Source organism: Belonocnema kinseyi, chromosome 7 (assembly GCF_010883055.1).
Source record: "Belonocnema kinseyi isolate 2016_QV_RU_SX_M_011 chromosome 7, B_treatae_v1, whole genome shotgun sequence".
Lineage (NCBI taxonomy): Eukaryota > Metazoa > Arthropoda > Insecta > Hymenoptera > Cynipidae > Belonocnema > Belonocnema kinseyi.
The window spans coordinates 101666180-101685606 of NC_046663.1; the positions used below are offsets into that span (position 1 = coordinate 101666180).

At 34.0% G+C, this 19427-nt stretch overlaps 1 protein-coding gene across 2 annotated transcripts in view; it reads right to left on the bottom strand.

Moving 5' to 3' along the window:
- Positions 1-19427, bottom strand: part of LOC117176098 (protein dead ringer-like) — a 171512-nt gene that overhangs the window by 20948 nt on the left and 131137 nt on the right. For both annotated transcript variants that reach the window (XM_033366133.1, XM_033366132.1), the window contains exon 4: positions 5897-5969. In XM_033366133.1, the coding sequence (XP_033222024.1) occupies positions 5897-5969 (73 nt within the window). The remainder of the gene's footprint in view (positions 1-5896; positions 5970-19427) is intronic.

Sequence of the window (19427 nt, forward strand, 5' to 3'; positions counted from 1 at the left end):
TGCCTGCAACACAAAATACAGAATAATAAGAAAAATTCTTCGCTTTCGTAGCGCACACAGCAAATCACGTCGTCTCTCCTTTGCTGTGAATAGGTAATGGAAATACTTTCCGGGCGTGAGCAATAACGCCGTCTCGCGTGTACCTATCTGCATGTTATTCTAGAGGTGGAAAACTCATTGGCGAAACCTAAAATTGAAACAGACTTTGTCCAAATATTGTAAACAATTTATTCCACCTTAAATCCAGGCTTCGTTGATGATCCTTTAATTATTCACTTTACTAAACATATAGAAATTGTTTGTAATATATTTATGTATGCAATATTTTTTGTTGCTTTTCAATTTCCGCCTTTTGTTTAGAGGAGCAGAAAACATTTAGGCTGAGAATAAGATGTAGTTAAACGAAAGAGAAAGATAAAGAGAAAAGGAGCAAGACTTCCTATATGGTCTTTCGGTCGCAAAATAACTGCAGCCTCGCATGATAACTGATGAGATGGCAGACTGCCAAAGACACGAAGGGCTCTGGTTCAATATTACTCGAGTGATGTATAACACACGCCGATAAATGTTGTGACATGATGTCCGTGTAAACATATTAAATTAGAGGGTCCCTTCGCCCTCTTCTAATTTCACCCCACACTTTTCATACTTCTTTTTCAAACCTATTCCCACACTTCAAGATCACTTTTCTGTAATATGTAAATAAAATAAAAGAACATGATGATGGCTGGTCAAATCTAATAAAAGAGTATCCTATCATCGGCTGACATTTTCCCGAACATTTAAATTTCCAAATTTTTGTCTTCAAATTTAATAATTTATCATTTTAATTATACTTTATTTAATCACTAAGAATCACACTAGTAATAATGATACTTTAAGACTTCTCCATTTCTAATTTTTTAAATAAATCTTTTATAATAATTATGTCTGTGTGAAGTAATATTATCATAATAGCATTGTGATTCTGCAAGGTATAATCAAATATTTTTTCTAAGACTTCTTCTTTCGTCTTTACAATACTTCTAGGCTACCAATTTCAAATTTCGAATTTTGAATGTTTGAAGTTGAAATTATTTTTGGAACCAAGGCTTTTAATTTTTTTAATTGCAAAAATGGTTGAAAAAAACTAAAAGAAAAGTAATAAAGGATAAGAAAAACAGCAAATCACTAGCATGCTTGAAAGAAGCATTCCAAATTCTACACTTTTAAACTTTCAATGATCAGGATTTAAAAAATTAATGTTTAAAAATACGTATTAAAACTAAAAAAACTTCAAATCCAGATAAAGAAAGTAAAACTATAATTTCCGAGTTTCTTGTTCCAGTAACTATCCTGAAGAAGTTCTCTCTTTTTGTTGATGTCAGTGAAAAACTCTAACCGTTTCGCCCAAGTCAGATGTTTCGTGTTTAAAAACAGAATATTAAAATTTGCTGTCTATCATTATAATGTGGAGTATCATGTCAAATGTTTGTTTTTTCCATAGGCATTAAATTTGAAAATGATAAATAATAATCGAAAGAAGATCAGGGAGAAAAAGAGGGTGACAGGTTGTCACCAGTCAAGATGGTAATCTTTTCCTATATAGCTACATGTACAATGAATACCTGTAACCCGTTAAATTATAGCTGCTATGTTACAATATCGCATAATATCAAAAGGAATGAAATTGGTTGACAAGCTACAAATTATTCGCGCCTGCCAATTTCCAGGCAAACATATATTGTATAAAGAAATCCGCACCCTATTTTATTCTTATAGATTATTTCTTTTCTTAGAATTTGTATTGTACTAAACGGTGAGAAGAAAACTTACTTACTAGAGGTTTGTTATTAAAAATACAATTAAAGTCATTCACTATGAGTTTTATCAGGGCGTATAAATTCTATGCTCTATTTAGTGATATCTAAATATATCGTATGCCTTGAAACAACAAATTATTGTCTTATCTTTCTTGAAATTACAAAGCCTTATCGTTTTACTTATAGAGTGCATTATGAAAAACAACGAGAAAAGAAAAATAATTGAAAGCGGTTTTCAAATAATTACGATAATTTTCAGCGATTTTTAACATAAATGGAAATTTACAGGGTACATCAATTTAATTGAGTCTTGAGAATCAAAATATGCATCCTTTATTCTCGTTGTATTAACATGTTTTTAGCATTACGTATACGTAATATCATGTGTATGCTGACGGCACGCACGAGATCCATGTTCACATGTGTGTAGCGAAAAGTGCTTGCACCGGACACGTGTTTTCACTTATAGTGCGGCACAGATGCTACAAGGTGTATATATTTTGTTGCTTTATGCACTTTTTACTCTGATTTAGTTGCTATTACTAGCTAATATTAAAATAAAAAGCGAAAAGCGAAGATTAAGGTAGACTAGAGCAAAGCTGCAGTCTTTGTAATGCATAAGTAGAAACAGCTTAGGATTGAATCATTTGACGGTTTGATTCACTGGAATCTTAAACACTGTAAAACCTTTAAACATAGCCGTGAGAAATAAAAAAAAAATTAATTAGAAGTAGTGATGATCAAACCATTACACAATTTTTCGCTGACAATCTAAATTTGTTAAGATTTATACACGGAAAAAAAACTAAGTAATATACCAAGAGCACTTCTCACGCGTATATCGCATGGTTTTTTCTACTTAAACTCGTAAGAATTCATGCAATTTAATCACAGCTATATGTTATAACAGGAAATAAAAGCATTTGTTTTTCTAAGAGCAATATTGCCCACCGAGAAAAGCGTTACCTTAACCGTTCTTTGATTGCAAGGAACCCTTGTTGCAAGAAACCCATACCGAACTCGGAAGGGTTTCTGTAAACCTTTGTAGCAAATCTATAAAAAAAACTTCGGGCTAATTTTGCTCGTTCAAGTTTCGCGCTAACCTAAACCTAAACCTATAAAGTATAAGTGATACTAGTTAAGCCCATATAGAAACTATTTTTTCCAGTTAATTTATCTGAAAAACACGATTCTTTAAATTTTAATTTCTTGGGATGATAAAAATGCCTGAGTGAAAGAAACAGGAGAAAGAGGGAGAGAGAGAGAGAGAGAGAAGGAGATACATAAAGGGTGCGAGAAGTAGGAGAGAACCATATTTGCATATTAAACGGCTCGAGATTTATAACCATCGAGTTTAAAACAGTTCAGAGGTGCGAGCAAGCAATATAGTTAATAAATAAAAGCATGTAGTTGATCGAGTCTTCGCGCCGATCGCGATCGATTTGAATCGATCGAGGGCTGGTCTTTCATTACATTATTACCGGCTATAAGAAGCAATATTCACTTGTATCCCGCCCACCCCTCTCACGTTCGTATAATTAAATTGTAACGGGAGTATTTTGTTGTTTTTTATCATTTAAATTTCATCTTTTAATTAAACGTATTACTGACTCTTTTGAACAAAATTCTGAGAATGACAAAAAAATGTTAGAAATATAATATACAATAATATTTGCAGTTATGTATTTTGTATATTCGTCCAGCTTAAAATTGTACTGGCATTTATAAAATATTTAATTTCAAATGCTCAATTTATAAGAAATTGTCGTTTTATTTTTAATTAAAAAATATTAAACTTATTACATTCCCACTTTGCCGTCATTTTTTCGCGCCAAATTGCGTCCTCACGAATTGAGATATCAATTCGGAATTTTTTTACTAAATGTCACCATGCAATGTCACGTTAGGTGGCAATAATGAAAAATTTAAATATCTCTCCAAGCTGATCTCACTGACATGTGGGTTCAATTCTTTGAATACATTTTATATTTTAAATAAAAAATAAATTATTAATGTTTTTATGAAATTTATGTCGAAATATAAGGACTAAATCTCAATTTAGGGTGATAATAGTATTTTTTTTATTACAATCGTGAAGTGTGAAAAGGAAAGAAGATGTTTGAGAAGGGGAGGATACAATAAGGGTGCTGATAGCAAACACAAATTGGCGGTGGCTGGCCTAATAGGTGGGGTTGATGAATGGTCTTTTATAGGTTCCATTGCCGCCTCGCGGGGCCTTGTGTGGATGATTGTATGTTGTATGTATGCATGTTCACGTTAGTGTTGAATTGTAATACATGTGGCCTACGTTGGCACAATAACCAACCCCGCAGGGGGCACCACGAATATATTCGTTGACTCAACGCTTTGTGAGTAAGTGCTGCTGCAGTTAATACCTTCCCATAGAGTCCCACTTAACATTGCATTATACTCGACGACGATAACTTTTTTGATGTTCAAATAAATCATTTATCCCGACGAGCAGCGCCTCTTAAATAAAACTGGTTTATTTAATTTAAAAAAAAAAGATGAATTAATCCTCAAGAAGTAGAGTAAACCGGGTCCCAAAGACCCCAGTCACGAATTTCGCTAAGTGTTACCAATAAGATGTATTTAATATAATTTTCGAGGTAAGGAGGACCTTGAACAAAGCAGTGACTCGTTTTTCGAATCTAACGTGTCTCGTCGATTGTTTTGTAAATCAGATTAGACCTCGGACATGGAGAGTAGAGAAAGACAAACACATTTGTCGATCCAATCCTCTGTAATTATTGTCGCGAAGGCAGCGACGATAATAGCATTCGGTTTCAGACTTGTGTCACGGGCGCGAAAATTCGAGAGAGGGGGGTGGGGCTAAAGAGTGAGAGAGAAAAATGACGCTTCTCCCAGCGGTTGATTGATGGACAAGTCGCCATGTTTATAATTAGAGGCCGACGTTTCCGGTCCCTTACTAACTTACCACTTGCTCGGATCGAACATCGTTAAATTGATCCAAACTCGGCGTACACGTGACTGATTTTGACGTATGCACATTATATTACTTGGAACGTATTCTTCATCTCGAGTCTTAATGCGATCGGCCCCAAAACGAAATACAAAATCAAATCGATCATGAATGCAATTTATAATATCTGCTCATAATAAAATGGTGATTCTCCGTACTGAGGTCAATCTTGACAGGGGCAACTTTTTCTTTCGAAATTTTTAAATCGTAGGTCTAAATAAGTTTACATGTAGAAAATATTAAATTAAAGAGTCTTTTGAAGTTAAATTTGAAATGTTTGCCCAAAAAGTATCCGTTTACCTACAGCATGTTTTGACGCATAATAAAAATATGCAAAACTTTAATATGGCTTATATTATAATTGGAAGTCAAATATACTCATTTTTATCGTCGTTAATGCATACGAGATTTTCTTTATTTAAAAAATTACATCGATATTGTTGAAAATATAAACAACAAATCGCCAAAGCTCATCAAATCACACGTTCCAGAAAAAAGATTAGCGAGAAACTTTTAAGGTTAGGATCATACTGACAACGGTATATAAAAAGTGATTCTCAAGTTGGATTGAAGTACACTTATCGGCATTCTAGACATATTGGAACTTTTCATTTACATATTCAAAATTTACTATTGAACGCTACAGAAATTATTGAATGTATGCTGAAAAGTAAACGTGCCAAATCATTTTATTTTCCCAAGATGGCGCCCGAAACCAATAGCTACGTTAACAAATATTTCAAAATAAATTTTCCTTAATCATTATATCATAGCGGAAATATGCTTCTATCTTTTGTTATTTCCTTATAAGTTAATTTACTAGCAGATGTGCGAAATTATCAAACCTATTAACCACGTGGTTGCATATAAAATGCGTTAAGGAATCCACGTGTACAGGAAACATAAATGCGGGTCGCGGATACACGTGTCTTTCGACGGTTTGAATTCCTCGTCTTGAATATTAAAATATTTTATTCAAACAATAGTAAAGTGAACAAGCTGACAACTATTTTTAAATCGTCAATAATGGCAATTTTATGTTTTCCGATTGGGCCTTAATGTTTAGAAAGATGGAAGAACTTCCACTTACCTCTTTTCTGCATAAAACTAAAAAGGTCATCCAGGAATTCCTTTCTGCTTGGATCATTGTTGATTTCATACAACTGAAAAAAGCAAATAAAAACAATTAATAATCATCCCAAAATTATTTTGAAATTCTGAGAATTTCATTAACCAGCTTTCGAAATATTTCTGCTTTTGATTTTGCACGCAAATACCTATTCGCCAATATCTGATACAAAAGAGTCACAATCAATCAACCCGGTATCTTAAATAATAATAAATAATCAAAAAATTGTACTGAATTAATTACATTCTTTTTTTATACATGTTTTTAATAATTCTAGCATATTGAACATATTTGTGTATCATACAAGACAATAAAATTTGATTGAAAGATTTTTTGGAAAATATGTAGATGGGTTTGAGAAAGAGAAAATTATCTAAGGTACATTGGTAATAAAACCAGAAGTGAAACGACGGTGCTCATAGCGACAGACAGATTAGTTAGTCCCGATTATTAATGATACCGTTTAACCCGCCTCAGAGCCCGAAACCCTCTTTGCGTCCGAAGGACCAGAACCCCTTCGGGCTACAACGAGGTATATTATCATATTTGTTATGTACGATGTGCTATATCTAATCTGAGAACCTCTAATTGCTTTTATAATACGATACCCAACCCTTAAACGCTTGCTCGACAAACCACTATCACTCTTTTCTTGATTTCTCACAGCAAAAAATAAACAAGGAGGATTTATTTCCCTTTCGTTAGAGAGGTCAATCATTTTAATTTCTCAGATTTACATAAAACAGTTCTTATTCAATATTTTATTAGATTAATTGAATCATTATACCTTCTCAGCATTCCTGAGTCAATCCATTGATTTATTGAGGGATAGATCAATTTTCCATAATGATTGCCCTTATAGCTTATTATTACAATCACTTTTTCAATTTGGTAGATTTAAATATGAAACAAAAATTTTTTCCTTGCAAAAAGTATGCAATACATTTTTTTGTAGAAATTAACCAATTATTGTCAAAGTTTGACCCGAGTCCTCTAAAAATTTACACTCTTTAAAAAAAATTTATTTTGCGCTCTTATTTCAAGGGCGATTTCTTCTAATTCTAAACCTTTAAATATCAAATTTTGGATTATCAATCATTCAAATATTAATTTAAAACTTTTAAGGGCTTGAAATTTGGAACGTTTAAACATTTTCACACTTGAAAATATTAATGTGTTCAATTTTCAGATTTTTCATTATATTTCAGTATTTATAGTTTACAGAATTTTGCAGATTTGCGGGATGTCTTCTACAAAATTTAAATACTTTTTCTTTCAAGCTTACATTTTATAGATGTTAATTTGTTGAAATATTTTAAGCGAAATTTATAATCAAAACGCGAACTGCCTAGTTTGGTCAATGAACTAGTCTCAATGCCTATCTAAAACTGATACTCAAAGCATGGTATAATGTCAACGTAACCAAATCTTGAATTTTATTTATAATATTTGCGGCCTAGCATATATCTAGACTTGCTAATAATTTCTGAGTAATTTATTTACTTAACAACATTTTATTTGGTAGTCTTTTGATTAAAATAATGCGATTCGTTCTTTTTAGGAACTAAAATCTTTAATTTATATATTAGTTCACTTTGTGCGAAGAGACATTATTAAAATATTATTCTGCAAGTTTAGATATATGCTAGTCTAAAAACATAATAGTTAAAATCAAAGAATTTCTTACGTTAATTATGAATCATAATTTTTGTCATACCAAAAGAATGTAGCAATAGCCCTACCGACATAACTTGTCACAAATAGTCATTGGCAATATGTCCCATTTCCACCACTTCGCCGCCTCGCTCACCGCGGAAAAATTCCGTCTCACTCTTACAGCTGAGTAGAGGTTCGTGGTGGTGGAAACGAGACATACGGCAAATGTGTATTTGCGGCAGTATTTCCCCTCGCTGAAGAGCCCTGATCTAAACTCTAAATCTAAAAGATGAATATAACCCTGCGCATTAATAATTTTTTATAATGGCTTTAAATTAAATCAGTGCAACAGTTTGTCATTGCAATTATATACATTTTTTAATTTAACTCCAAGTAATATTTCTGCATTTAATTAAACTTATTTATGATTTGTTATGAAAATGCCTAAAATTTGTCTTTGCGATTCATTATAATCATGATAAAGATGAGACTGTAAGAATATTTTCGACAGTATCTTCAAGACTACTTTGGGGTTTCCTTAGTTTGTGTGGATTGTGTGCAACCCAGCTCGATCGTATGACGTTGCTTATTTCACAATACACATGGTAAGTTTTAGTTATACTAATCACCTTTAAAAATGTAAGTATCGAATTGGCAAAAGTATGACTAAATAAAGATACAAAATAATAAATTGACAGTGGATGGTTTTGGCTAGGCCTTAGGTCTTTCATTATAATAAGTATATCCTCAGTTTTCTCGATTTCCACCCAATATATTCTAAGTTTCATATTTTACTAATATTTCGATAACAATAAATCCTAAGAATCATTTCTTTCCAAGGTTGGTCTAATTTTTTGGGGGGGGGGGGGATTAATTTACTCAAATATCGGAATCGGAATAAAAATAATATTTATTATCAATGTTGATGATGCCAGAAAGTTGGAGGAACCCTTTCGAATGAAGAATTGGACTTAAAATTCGATCGTGGGCCGTCGTTTATTAGACAGATCGATCGTACACTTCTAGTTCATATATGCAATTAGTCGAAGGAGGATCTGAGAAATGATCGGGTCAGCGGGATCGTGATCGTCGGATCATTTATCCGGATCCCATTCAGTTTTCATGGCAACGCCCTCACGCCAGAACGGCATTTCTCAATGGCTATTTTGTACCATTTTCTTATGTTTTTTCTCCTTCTTGTTCGTTTCGTTAGTTCACGAGCGATGAGCTCGTTAGAGAAATGAGAAAGACAGAAACCAAAAAAATAGAGATGAGAGGAGAAGGGGGTTGAAACCAGTAAATATATTGATTGATCTATCGTGGAAGAGGACTGACGGCAGCCACATGAAAAGTGGGGATATAGAGAAAACGAGAAATAAATAAAGGCAATCAACGAAATCCCTTTAAGATGCACCTTCAGTGGCAACACCTTTTTCTCGATGCTCTCTTTGTTGCAACGTTAGCTTCAAATGATGAAATTAAATTGAATGTCGTCAACATTCAACTTGTTCTTTAACGCCCAAAATTAAACTTTTATAACAACATTCTTGGAAATTAAAAAAAAATTGTAACTCAGAAGACAAAAAAAAACTAAAAAATGACAATCACGCAAATACATCAATTCAAATTAAAACAAGAAATATTACAGTGCAATGAAAAAGAATACAAAACCCAAATTCATACTCCTTTCTTTCTCAACTTTTCTTACTTGTATATTTTTTCATCCTTAAACCAAACATATAGGGTAAGAGGGGGGGGGGGGCAGCGCCGACCAGTCAGGCAAAGGTGATTTTCCTTATACCATGGCTATTATTTAACAATTTTAGTTCTACTTTGCTTCAAATAAATCTATTTTTTCAGAGAGATAGTATTACTTACTGAAATCTTGAAAATTGACGTTGCAAAAGAAAAATTATACAGAAAACAGTTTTTACCACGAAAGAATGGAAGTTTCGCTGACAGAAATATAAAGTTTTTAACTTTATTGACAATACTTACAGTATACAAATTTGATATTTTGACAGATAAAATAATATCACACAATCTAATGATATTAATTAGACGCAATTCAAGTCCAAAATTTAATAAATCCCTTAAATAAGTGAGGCTTGGCCAGGGGGCAGGCCCGACGAAAATAATTTTTACAAGCGCTTAGGTTAAACACGAGTCACAAGTTTCGTCGATAGATGATCGGCAATGTAGAACAGCAACTTATCTTGTGGGCTACATGAAAGAAACTATTGAATATTATTATTATCAATCCGGCCGGTATGTAGTTTTCTTGTATGGGTACAGTAGAAACATTGCGTAAAGTCTGTTTCTAGTAGAATGTCAACGAATAAGAGGTTATATTACAGCTATCTCTATTTTTATTCAAAATAACTTATTCTCCTTGTTGGATATCTTGAAAGGTAATTTTTCCAGTACACAAAATACCACAGAAGCAAACCATCATATTTTCTTATCTTTAAATGTTTTGACTTGCATAAAAAGCTGCAGACGGCGTTGCCCTCAGCTGAGGGGCAAATCCGGCGAAATACAGCATGTTAGAAATAATTAAAATCCCAAATCATTGTTTTTTTTCTTGTGATTAATACTTATAGAAATAAGATATACAATAATGTAGAACTCGAAATGCGAAAAAAATGGATCAATTCAATTATTATTACTATTTTAAATGGAAGTATTTGTACATGTGCTTGCCAACATTTTTATATTTACCAGAATTTTAATGCAACAGTAGCGCCAAGTTTAAAAATAGTAGAATAATTTTTCTGACCCATTTGAATAATAGTTTATCTGAGCATTGCATATTCATTCGTTCATTCCTCTCTCTATCATGAAAAATGAATATTCCTCGCATATTTTTCATTGAAATAATAGGGCATTGCTCTCTAAATTGTCTATTTTCTTCAATGGACGTGAATACTATATTTTGTGTAGGTAATTGTATTGTTTTATCTATATAGGAACCATTGAGGTACGTCTTTATAACCTTTTCCTATATACCCACTTTGCTGAACAATGCATCCACGAAGCAGATATATGGAACGTCCTGCTGCAAAATGCAGAAAACTTTCCTTGTCGGTGTAGAATATGTAGACCAATTTGCCAACGATACTCGCTGCACTGGGGTAAAACAGCCGGTTATCAGGACTCGTTATCAGCCGGAAGAACGGCATATCTCAATCTCTGTGGTGCTATGGAAGAACTACGCGCATCGATAATTATTGCTCGTAAAACTAGCGACGTGTGCCGCTGAAAGGGAACCTGCACGATTCGCTCAACGCACTCGACACATAAAAACCAGCTTTACTGCACAAGTCAAAGTATATAGCAAATCTTCCCTGTATTATGAAATCACGAAAAAATACGAGTATTTTCTTTCATAAAATTAACCCTTCGCAGTTCTCCGAAGCTTCTATAACACAACAGATGGACCGGAGAAGCCAGTAAAGTTTGGAAATGACAGTGAATCTATTATTTTAATAGGAAATATTTGAAGTATTTTAAATTTTAATGGATAAGACTTCACAAAAAAGTTTTATTCAATTTTTCATTAAATAAAATTATGCCAGTTTGAACGAATCCGTTTTGATATTCTTCAAAATTGATATACGATTTCAATTTAAAATATGTAGTATGTAGTTAATACTTGTAATTCAATCAGACATCTTTAAAAAAATCAGCAAAGACGTTCCTTAATCAATTATTGTTTAATTTAATAAGTTTTAATTGTAATAATGAAAGAATTTTAAATTGATAATGTTCAAATTGAATAGTTGTAAGCAGGAATGTAGCTACCGGCGTATCAGCCGTATCAATGATATGGGAAGAGTTAGTTAATCAAGTTTAATTTCCTAAAAGGGCCCCTTCTTTAAAGTCTTGATAAATTAAACAATTTCAAACTAATAGCATTTATATCAAAAATCAATGGAATAAAGTCCATTTTTATCGTTTTGGACATTTGGACTTTTTAATGATAAAATAACTAAAAACAGGCCGCTCTATTTTATTGCAAAAAGTCGAACTGTTGAAAGTCTTATTAATTGTAGGTGAAATTTTGGAAATTGAAATCGTTCCAAATTTGGACTACGACGAACAAACAAAAAAAGCTCCTATTTTAATCCGAAAAAATTTTGTAAAATAATTTTCTGACAAAAATAAAAAAGAGGAAAGAAAAACGTTGGTAATGCAATTTCATTTAAAAAAATTTTATTTATATTTTGAAAATTATTTTAAAATTTTGTTTTCAGACTGCAATAGGAGCTTCTTTTTTTGTTCGTTTTTTGTGGTCCAAATTTGATAGTTGAATTCTTGTTTTTTTTTTTAACAGGAGTTTGCATCAATTTCAATCATACCCAAGTAGGATAAGGGGGGCAGTGCCAACCAGTTAACAGTCAATGATTTTTTTAAAGTTAATAAGATGTTGAATTGATCCATTTTTTCTCATTTCGAGTTCTACATTATTGTATATCATATTTCTATAAGTATTAATCACATGAAAAAAAAACAATTATTTGGGAATTTAATTATTTCTAACATGCTGTATTTCGTCGTGTTTGCCCCTCACCTGAGGATAAAGCCTTCTGCAGCTTTCTATGAAAATCAAGACATTTTAAGATAAGAAAATATGATGGTTTGCTTCTGCGGTATTTTATGTACTGCAAAAATTACCCTTCAAGATATCCAACAAGGAGAATAAGTTATTTTTAATAAAAATAGAGATAGCTGTAATATAACCTCTTATTCGTTGACATTCTACTAGAAACAGACTTTACGCAATGTTTCTACTGTACCCATACAAGAAAACTGCATACCGGCCGGATTGATAATAATAATATTCAATAGTTTCTTTCATGTAGCCCACAAGATAAGTTGCTGTTATACATTGCCAATCATTTATCGACGAAACTTGTGACAAATGTTTCACCTAAGCACTTGTGAATATTATTTTCGTCGGACCTGCCTCCCTGGCCAAGACTCACTTATTTATGGGATTTATTATACTATTTGGAATTGAATTACGTCTAATTAATATAATTAGATTGGGTGATATTGTTTTAGCTGTCAAAATAACAAGTTTTTATACTGTAAGTATTGTCATTAAAGTTGAAAACTATATTTCTGTCAGCGAAACTTCCATTTTTTCGTGGTAAAAACTGTTTTCTATATACTTTTTCTTTTGCAACGTCAATTTTCAAGATTTTAGTAAGTGACATTATCTCTCTGATAAAATAGATTTATTTGATGCAAAGTAGAACTAAAATGGTTAAATAATAGCCATGCTATAAGGAAAATCACCTTTGTCCCACTGGTTGGCGCTGCCCCCCCCCCCTTACCCTACCATAACTGTCAATTCAAGGTGTTAAATTTAAATGTATTCGAACATTAAAAGCTTCCGCTTTGAAACTGTATAATCCTGAAATATTATATAATTTTAAAAGGCTTAAAATTAAATCGAATCAAATTAAAAAACTTACAATTTAAAATTATATAATATTTAACTTTTTAGTTAAAAATCTTTAATTTACAATTTTATATTCTTGAATTTGAAATTTCTTTCTTAAAAACATCAAGTGATGAAAACCAGGAACTGGCCATGAAATTTTTTCCGACATTTAAGTGACCATGTCCTGTGCTATGTTTGAATTATAGATGATAAAGTTACAGCCACTAAAGTAATTTTCTATAGTCAGAGATTTCAACAACTTGTTTTCTTATTAAACAACTTTTATGGTGATCTTAGTAACAAAGTTAATCAAGAAAAGTCATAAACTTCTACGAGTATAAAATACTAACTGAATAGTTAATTAAATTATTAATTTCTTACGAGGATCTTAATTAATCAAGTATTTCTTCTTAGAAAATTGCCCGAGCAATTATTATCCTCTTAAATCCTCATTTTATAACATATTGATAAATTATTATGATAGTTTCCCCCCAAGGTTGGAAGACGACCCGAAGACCTCTATAACGTCCGGAGCAATGGCGATTTGCGCCATTCTTGCAGGTCACGGAGTCCTGCGTACAACGGACATGCAATGAATATACAGGAAGGAAAGCTGATAATAATAAAATGAAATTTCCGTACTGCTACGCGTTATTCGAAATTCTTATTCCGCAAATACACATAATACACATGGGGCTAGGACTCACCGCGCTATTCTAGTTTATATATTCCTCTTAATTCTGTCATTGGTAGCATGTGCCCTAAATTAATGTATGCTATAGATCTTCATTCTAGGAATTATGTTGGTTGATGGTAGCAAGATTCTTTCAAGCCAGGGGCTCCTAGATAAGAAACAAACGAGCACTTGCAGGTTAGAACCGCCTAGATCGAATAACTTGTTAAAGGGCGAACAACTAAGAAAGTTGAAAAAAGTGGAATTTGGCCGCAGGAAACGAAGGACATTTTATATGATTGGTCCTTCGAGCCGGATACTTTAAAAATTATTATTTTAAACCCGCCGTAACCACCGGTGAAAAATGCAAACAATGCAAGATGCAGAGCCCCTAAGCAAGACATCCTCTTCCGTTTGACTAATTTACGATCAGGTATAAGTAAGACTGTCGTTATCGTCTCGCAAGGGTTGGTAGAAGAGCGGTGGCAGGTCCGTAAAAAATTCCGTGAACATTTTGTTAGCAAGAAATAAGTGAAGCTCATTGAACCTAGTGGGGATATCAAGATCGTACGTTATACGTGCGGCCATAATAGCTTCCACCATTACCTGCTTCCAGAGCATTAAAGATAGCAGGAGCGCAATTATTATCATTATGATGCGTGGTTGTGTTACACTTCTATGTAATCTCCATACAGCGGCCGAATGCTGCACATAACGACAATCGCGACCCCATCATCTGCATTATCTCGATTCTCGGTGCTTTACAAGCTAGTCAGAACCACGATAAGACCATCTACGAAACTCCAAGCCTTTTTTCCGTAACTACCTGGCGAGAATAACTACCGATTTTATGGCAAGAAGAAAACTCGAGCTTCGTTGGTTATGATTAGGTATTTGCGGTATAATTTGAAAACTCTTAGAGTGGTGCACATGAGGGCTTCCTTAAAACAATGGACAGTTTTGTGAAATCGGAAGAACAACGAGTGATCGACTCCATAAAATGAAGAGCCGGAAGAAAGAAAAAGCTAATCGACATCTTGAGCGTAAAATGTATCTTGAATCGATGGGTCCAGGGACAAGTCGAGGATTCGTTTCTCGGCAGGACAATTATATTGCAGGATAATAGTCTACAGTGAATTGAGGGATGTCAATAATTGCAAGCCGCGGGTGTCTGTGGCTTCGCAGAAAATAGAGTGGACTCAATAGTAGAAGGACGATGTTCTGGTGCAATGAGCGAAATGGCGACTCAACCGACAAACAGGAACGAAACCAACAGGCAGCTCTGGCGTTGCCGCGAATTCCCATTATTGGGACAAAATCAATCGGCTTTATCCCAGCGATATCGTTTCGTGGAAAGAGATAAACCCTGGTCTAATCCGGATGAGACTCTCAAGGATCTCTCGCTTTGAACGCGTTCGCACTTTACTCGCCACCGCTTTCCCGGGTGCTATTCTCATCTCACTTATATAATACGTCTCCGACTCTTTTCAGCTTTATATCCAGTTCATCTGGTGTCTTAAAAGTAACAAACTATCTTCAGCCACTTTTTACTCTTTTTGGAAACTTTCAATTTATTTCATGGGATTTTCCGTTTCAAAATTCAAATAAAGGCCCTCTCTGCTGAAAGTAAATGGATAAAGTTTTTATGTATCTAAATGTTTATCAATCTTAGGGATGGAACTCCTTGTTATCCGCTCAATCCAAATTGGGCCATTGTAACTCTTTCTCAAAACAGAAATGAATCTCCAAAAATATAAAGTTTGCATTAACTTGCAACCACACCTTAAACGGCTTTTAATCGGCTTTCTGCTTATTTCAAATCGAAAATTGTAAACGAAGCATTAGTTTGTTAACATTTTGCAAGAAGAAAATAGTGTTTACTTCTGTGAATCTCTATAAAGACCCAGGAGTACCTTGGGTTTAGGGTTAACCACGTGGGAGACCAGTCATAAGAGAGAGTATGGGTGTAGACTGTAGATCATGTGTGGGCATTGCCGTATGTGATTATGGGAAGAGACGAGGATACGGAGAAGCGCGGACACGCGAGAAGCGGCTGTCACTTGTCACATAATTCTTGGCTTTAGCACTCGCACGAGCCCCGTAGTCAAAGACGACCAGCCACTTTTTTGCCTCTGCCGTAAAGAGAGAAGGTGCCTAGAACGCCTAGTGCGGTTTTCGAAGTTTTTTTACCACAGCCACACTATCCGCCTCGTACTACTATTATTGCGTTCTAGAAGCCACGTGCTATTGGCGCGTGCCACTACAATCTATACATGTTGATCATTCAATTCCTGCAGCTGAGAAATATTTGAAACAAAAATTACCTCAATCAAATTAGATCTCATAAAATCATTTTAAGTTGTTGTCCTTAAAAATGTTGGAAGCTACTTATCAGATAATGATATTCTCGATTCCAAACTCGGAAACTCGGAGTGCCTGACAAATCTGGTATCAAGGAAGGGCTTATGATCCGAAAATGGATATGAGACCGCCCAGCGAGAAGTGGATACACCGAATATAAGAAAGAGTGAAAGGGGAGATGAAAAAAGTAAATAAAGAAGAGATGATCAAAAGAACTCTAGACTGCAGTTTATATCCCACTCAGGATAGCCCGAACCAGAGAGCTCGAGCCAGAGCCCTCTTGGAATTGTTGGGCGGCCGACATAAAGCGTGTTTAGGTGCGATTTAATATTTCCAGCTACGGGCATAAAATCCAAGCCTATCGAGACAGCCGGGAGGCCCAGAGGACTCGCAGACTTTTTACCTTCTTTCCTCTTTTCACCTACATCTGAAGCTTTTGTACATCCTCAGATTCCTCTTCCCCCTTGTCTACAATATTAAATGGACAAAGTGTTTCGGGAAATACTGAGGGGGCTGCAGGCCTTTCTACTAATATGATACATCTTTTTCTTTATTTTTTTCTTTAATAAAATTTAGCTGTTAAATATATTTCGTATCCAAAATGAAGCAATACGCGTCTAGGTGGACCCAATTTTTGGCTAGTTGAAGATGTTGCTAGTAAATAAATATAAGGTTATGTGTATTTCAAGATGAGAAGACTGTTGTGTGTGATATTAACTGAAATAGAATTTCACAGAATCGTAAGTTTTGCCAGTATTTCCCCGGAGTGTTTGTTCCTCTATTCCATTGATTAGATTTATCTCGTCGCATCTTGTCTTATAACATCGTTTGAAATTCCGGCAGCTCTTAGCATTTGGGAGATTCTTGTTACGCTTATTGTCGTAGGGTGCAAGCCAGCTCGTTTTACAGCATGCAATAATGCATGCCCTTCTTATCAAATGAAGTAGTGATTACAATGTACCTACACAGCGTGCAACATACTTCGAATTATTTAACGAGACACCGAATTTACTCGATACGCTTAAACGGGAACCGAAGTTAGATGCATTTAATTTACTCAAACAGGGTGACCATTAAAATGTAAGAAATAAATATGGTTTCTCTACAGTCCTTAAAATTAATAAATTCAAGCTAAATTTTATTTTAAAAGATCAAAACTAATCTACCCACCCGAAGCAGCCAAAGTGTGACTCTTCTGAATTCCACAATTTAAAATTAAAATCTGAACAATTTTGAATTCAGTAATTTTAAGTTCAAGAGTTCAATACTGATATCTATATAAGATGGAAGCCTGCTAGTTTGAATAGATTTAATTTATTAAGAATTACTTCAAATGAGACATTCAAACTAGTAAAATTTCAAAATAAATTGAAGTTTCAGAAATATTAAAGGTAATACAAAATTATAATTTCATGTATCTGTATTAACAAATTCAACATGTCATTTTCACTGTTCAAAATTGAAGAATTTGAAATTGTAACTATTTAAAAATAATTCAAAATTACATAATTTTGAATTGAAAAACTTTAAAAATTAACAATTTCAGTTGCAAATGATAAATTTAAAAAATGAATCTATTGAAATTATAGTATTCAAAATTGAATATTAAAACCATACGACGTTAGCAACTTCAATTTTGGGTCATTTCATTGTAAACGCTTGATTTAAAATTATCCATTCTGAATGTCCAGTCAAAAAATTTAACTTTACAAGCTCAAAGTGATTTCAGATCAAACTCATTATAAATGGCAGAATTCCATGATTCCCACTCCACAAGAGCCAATGATCCACCTCCAGAACTTGAAATAATTCAAATGTTTAATAAATTTTGGGAATGATTACCATTATAATGGATGTAAACTTTCAATGAAATTTGATTGACCGAATTTTAAAAAAAAAACAGTTTCAGAAAAAAGCGAATGTTGAGCTTATCATCAAGACTGAGGTTCGGCCGCAATGGATGCATCCGGAAATAAGGGTTCGTCCACGCCGCAAAGTCATTCGTCACTCCCGGTTAAATCCGGTCGTAAATGCCATAAAAAAAGAACTAATAGATGAATCGCTAAGGCTAAGAAACGAAGAGGAGAAGAGCCCAAGTTGATAGCAGATTCGTTTCTAATTTCACGGCGCTGCTTTCTTATAACGCATTTCTACTGAATGATTAAGAAAGTCTCCCTTGACTTCTTGCGCATTAAAAATAATAAAAACTTCCTTAATGCTGTTGTGCATTAGCCTAAGTAATCATTCCAGTAAGTCCTTTCAGCAATTAACCGAAATTATTTCTCTGAGTTAATAAAACAATAATCTCCAGAAAGCTCAGTTATTAAAATTCAAAAATATGTAAAAGACCTGTTAATAAAACAGCAGAAACGTCCATAGAATAAAGAGGACTTGAGACAAAATGATACAAGGTATAACAAAGTTTCTCCCAATGACATTGATCGTCAATAAATAGGGTAATAAAACTGAGAAATTTTAATCGAAAATCGATTGAAAGAAAGTTGCGCGAAACGTCGTAAACGCGCGCCGAATTTGAAGGCGGACCGAAAGGCGGAAAGTCACGTTGCGAATGTCGTATTTTACGTCAACGCGTTAATTGATCTCGGATCCTTCTTCTTTTATAACGCGCCGCATAATTTTATTTCACGCTGTCCTTACGCTAAATTAAAAGTCGAGGCCTGTAGCATTTTCAACTTGCAGAGAGCAGGCAGCAGGACAACCAATATCAGATTAACCAATATCATCGGCCTGATGCCTCGCCCGTCTTTATCGGTATTTCGCGATCAAATTGCATTTGCTACCGAATTAAAACGATGGGATGTAACTGCTTGTAAATCTTCATCGACGTCTCGTTATATCCTCTCAGTCCGAGAAAAATATAAAAGGAGAAAAAACACGAATTACTCAGCAACAATTTTGCATCTTTTTCGCCAAGTCAAGGTGTGATAAAATAAGATGTTATAAAAAACCGCACTGTAAGAAAGTGAATGATTTTTAATTAAGTTATGAGATATACGAATGATCTTTTAGTATTACAGGTTCTGAATCAACGTTTGCCAGACATGGAAACAATTGATTAATGATTATCTAACGCTTGGTGGTATTATTAAAGTTGAATTTTAATATAGGATTTATTTAGCGTAAGGTGAAGAAAAGATCGCATCGGCTGGGATCAAATGAGCAAAATTTCGATTGTAATAAATCAAGGTATAAATAACGAAGGGACAGATGGGTCGAGAAGGGTAGTCGCGCCGCCACTGCAATCGAATCTTCCGGCGATGATGCACGAATCTCAAACCTGGTATAAAGTATGGCGCGAAACAATCAACGGATATTAATGTCCTTCGCCC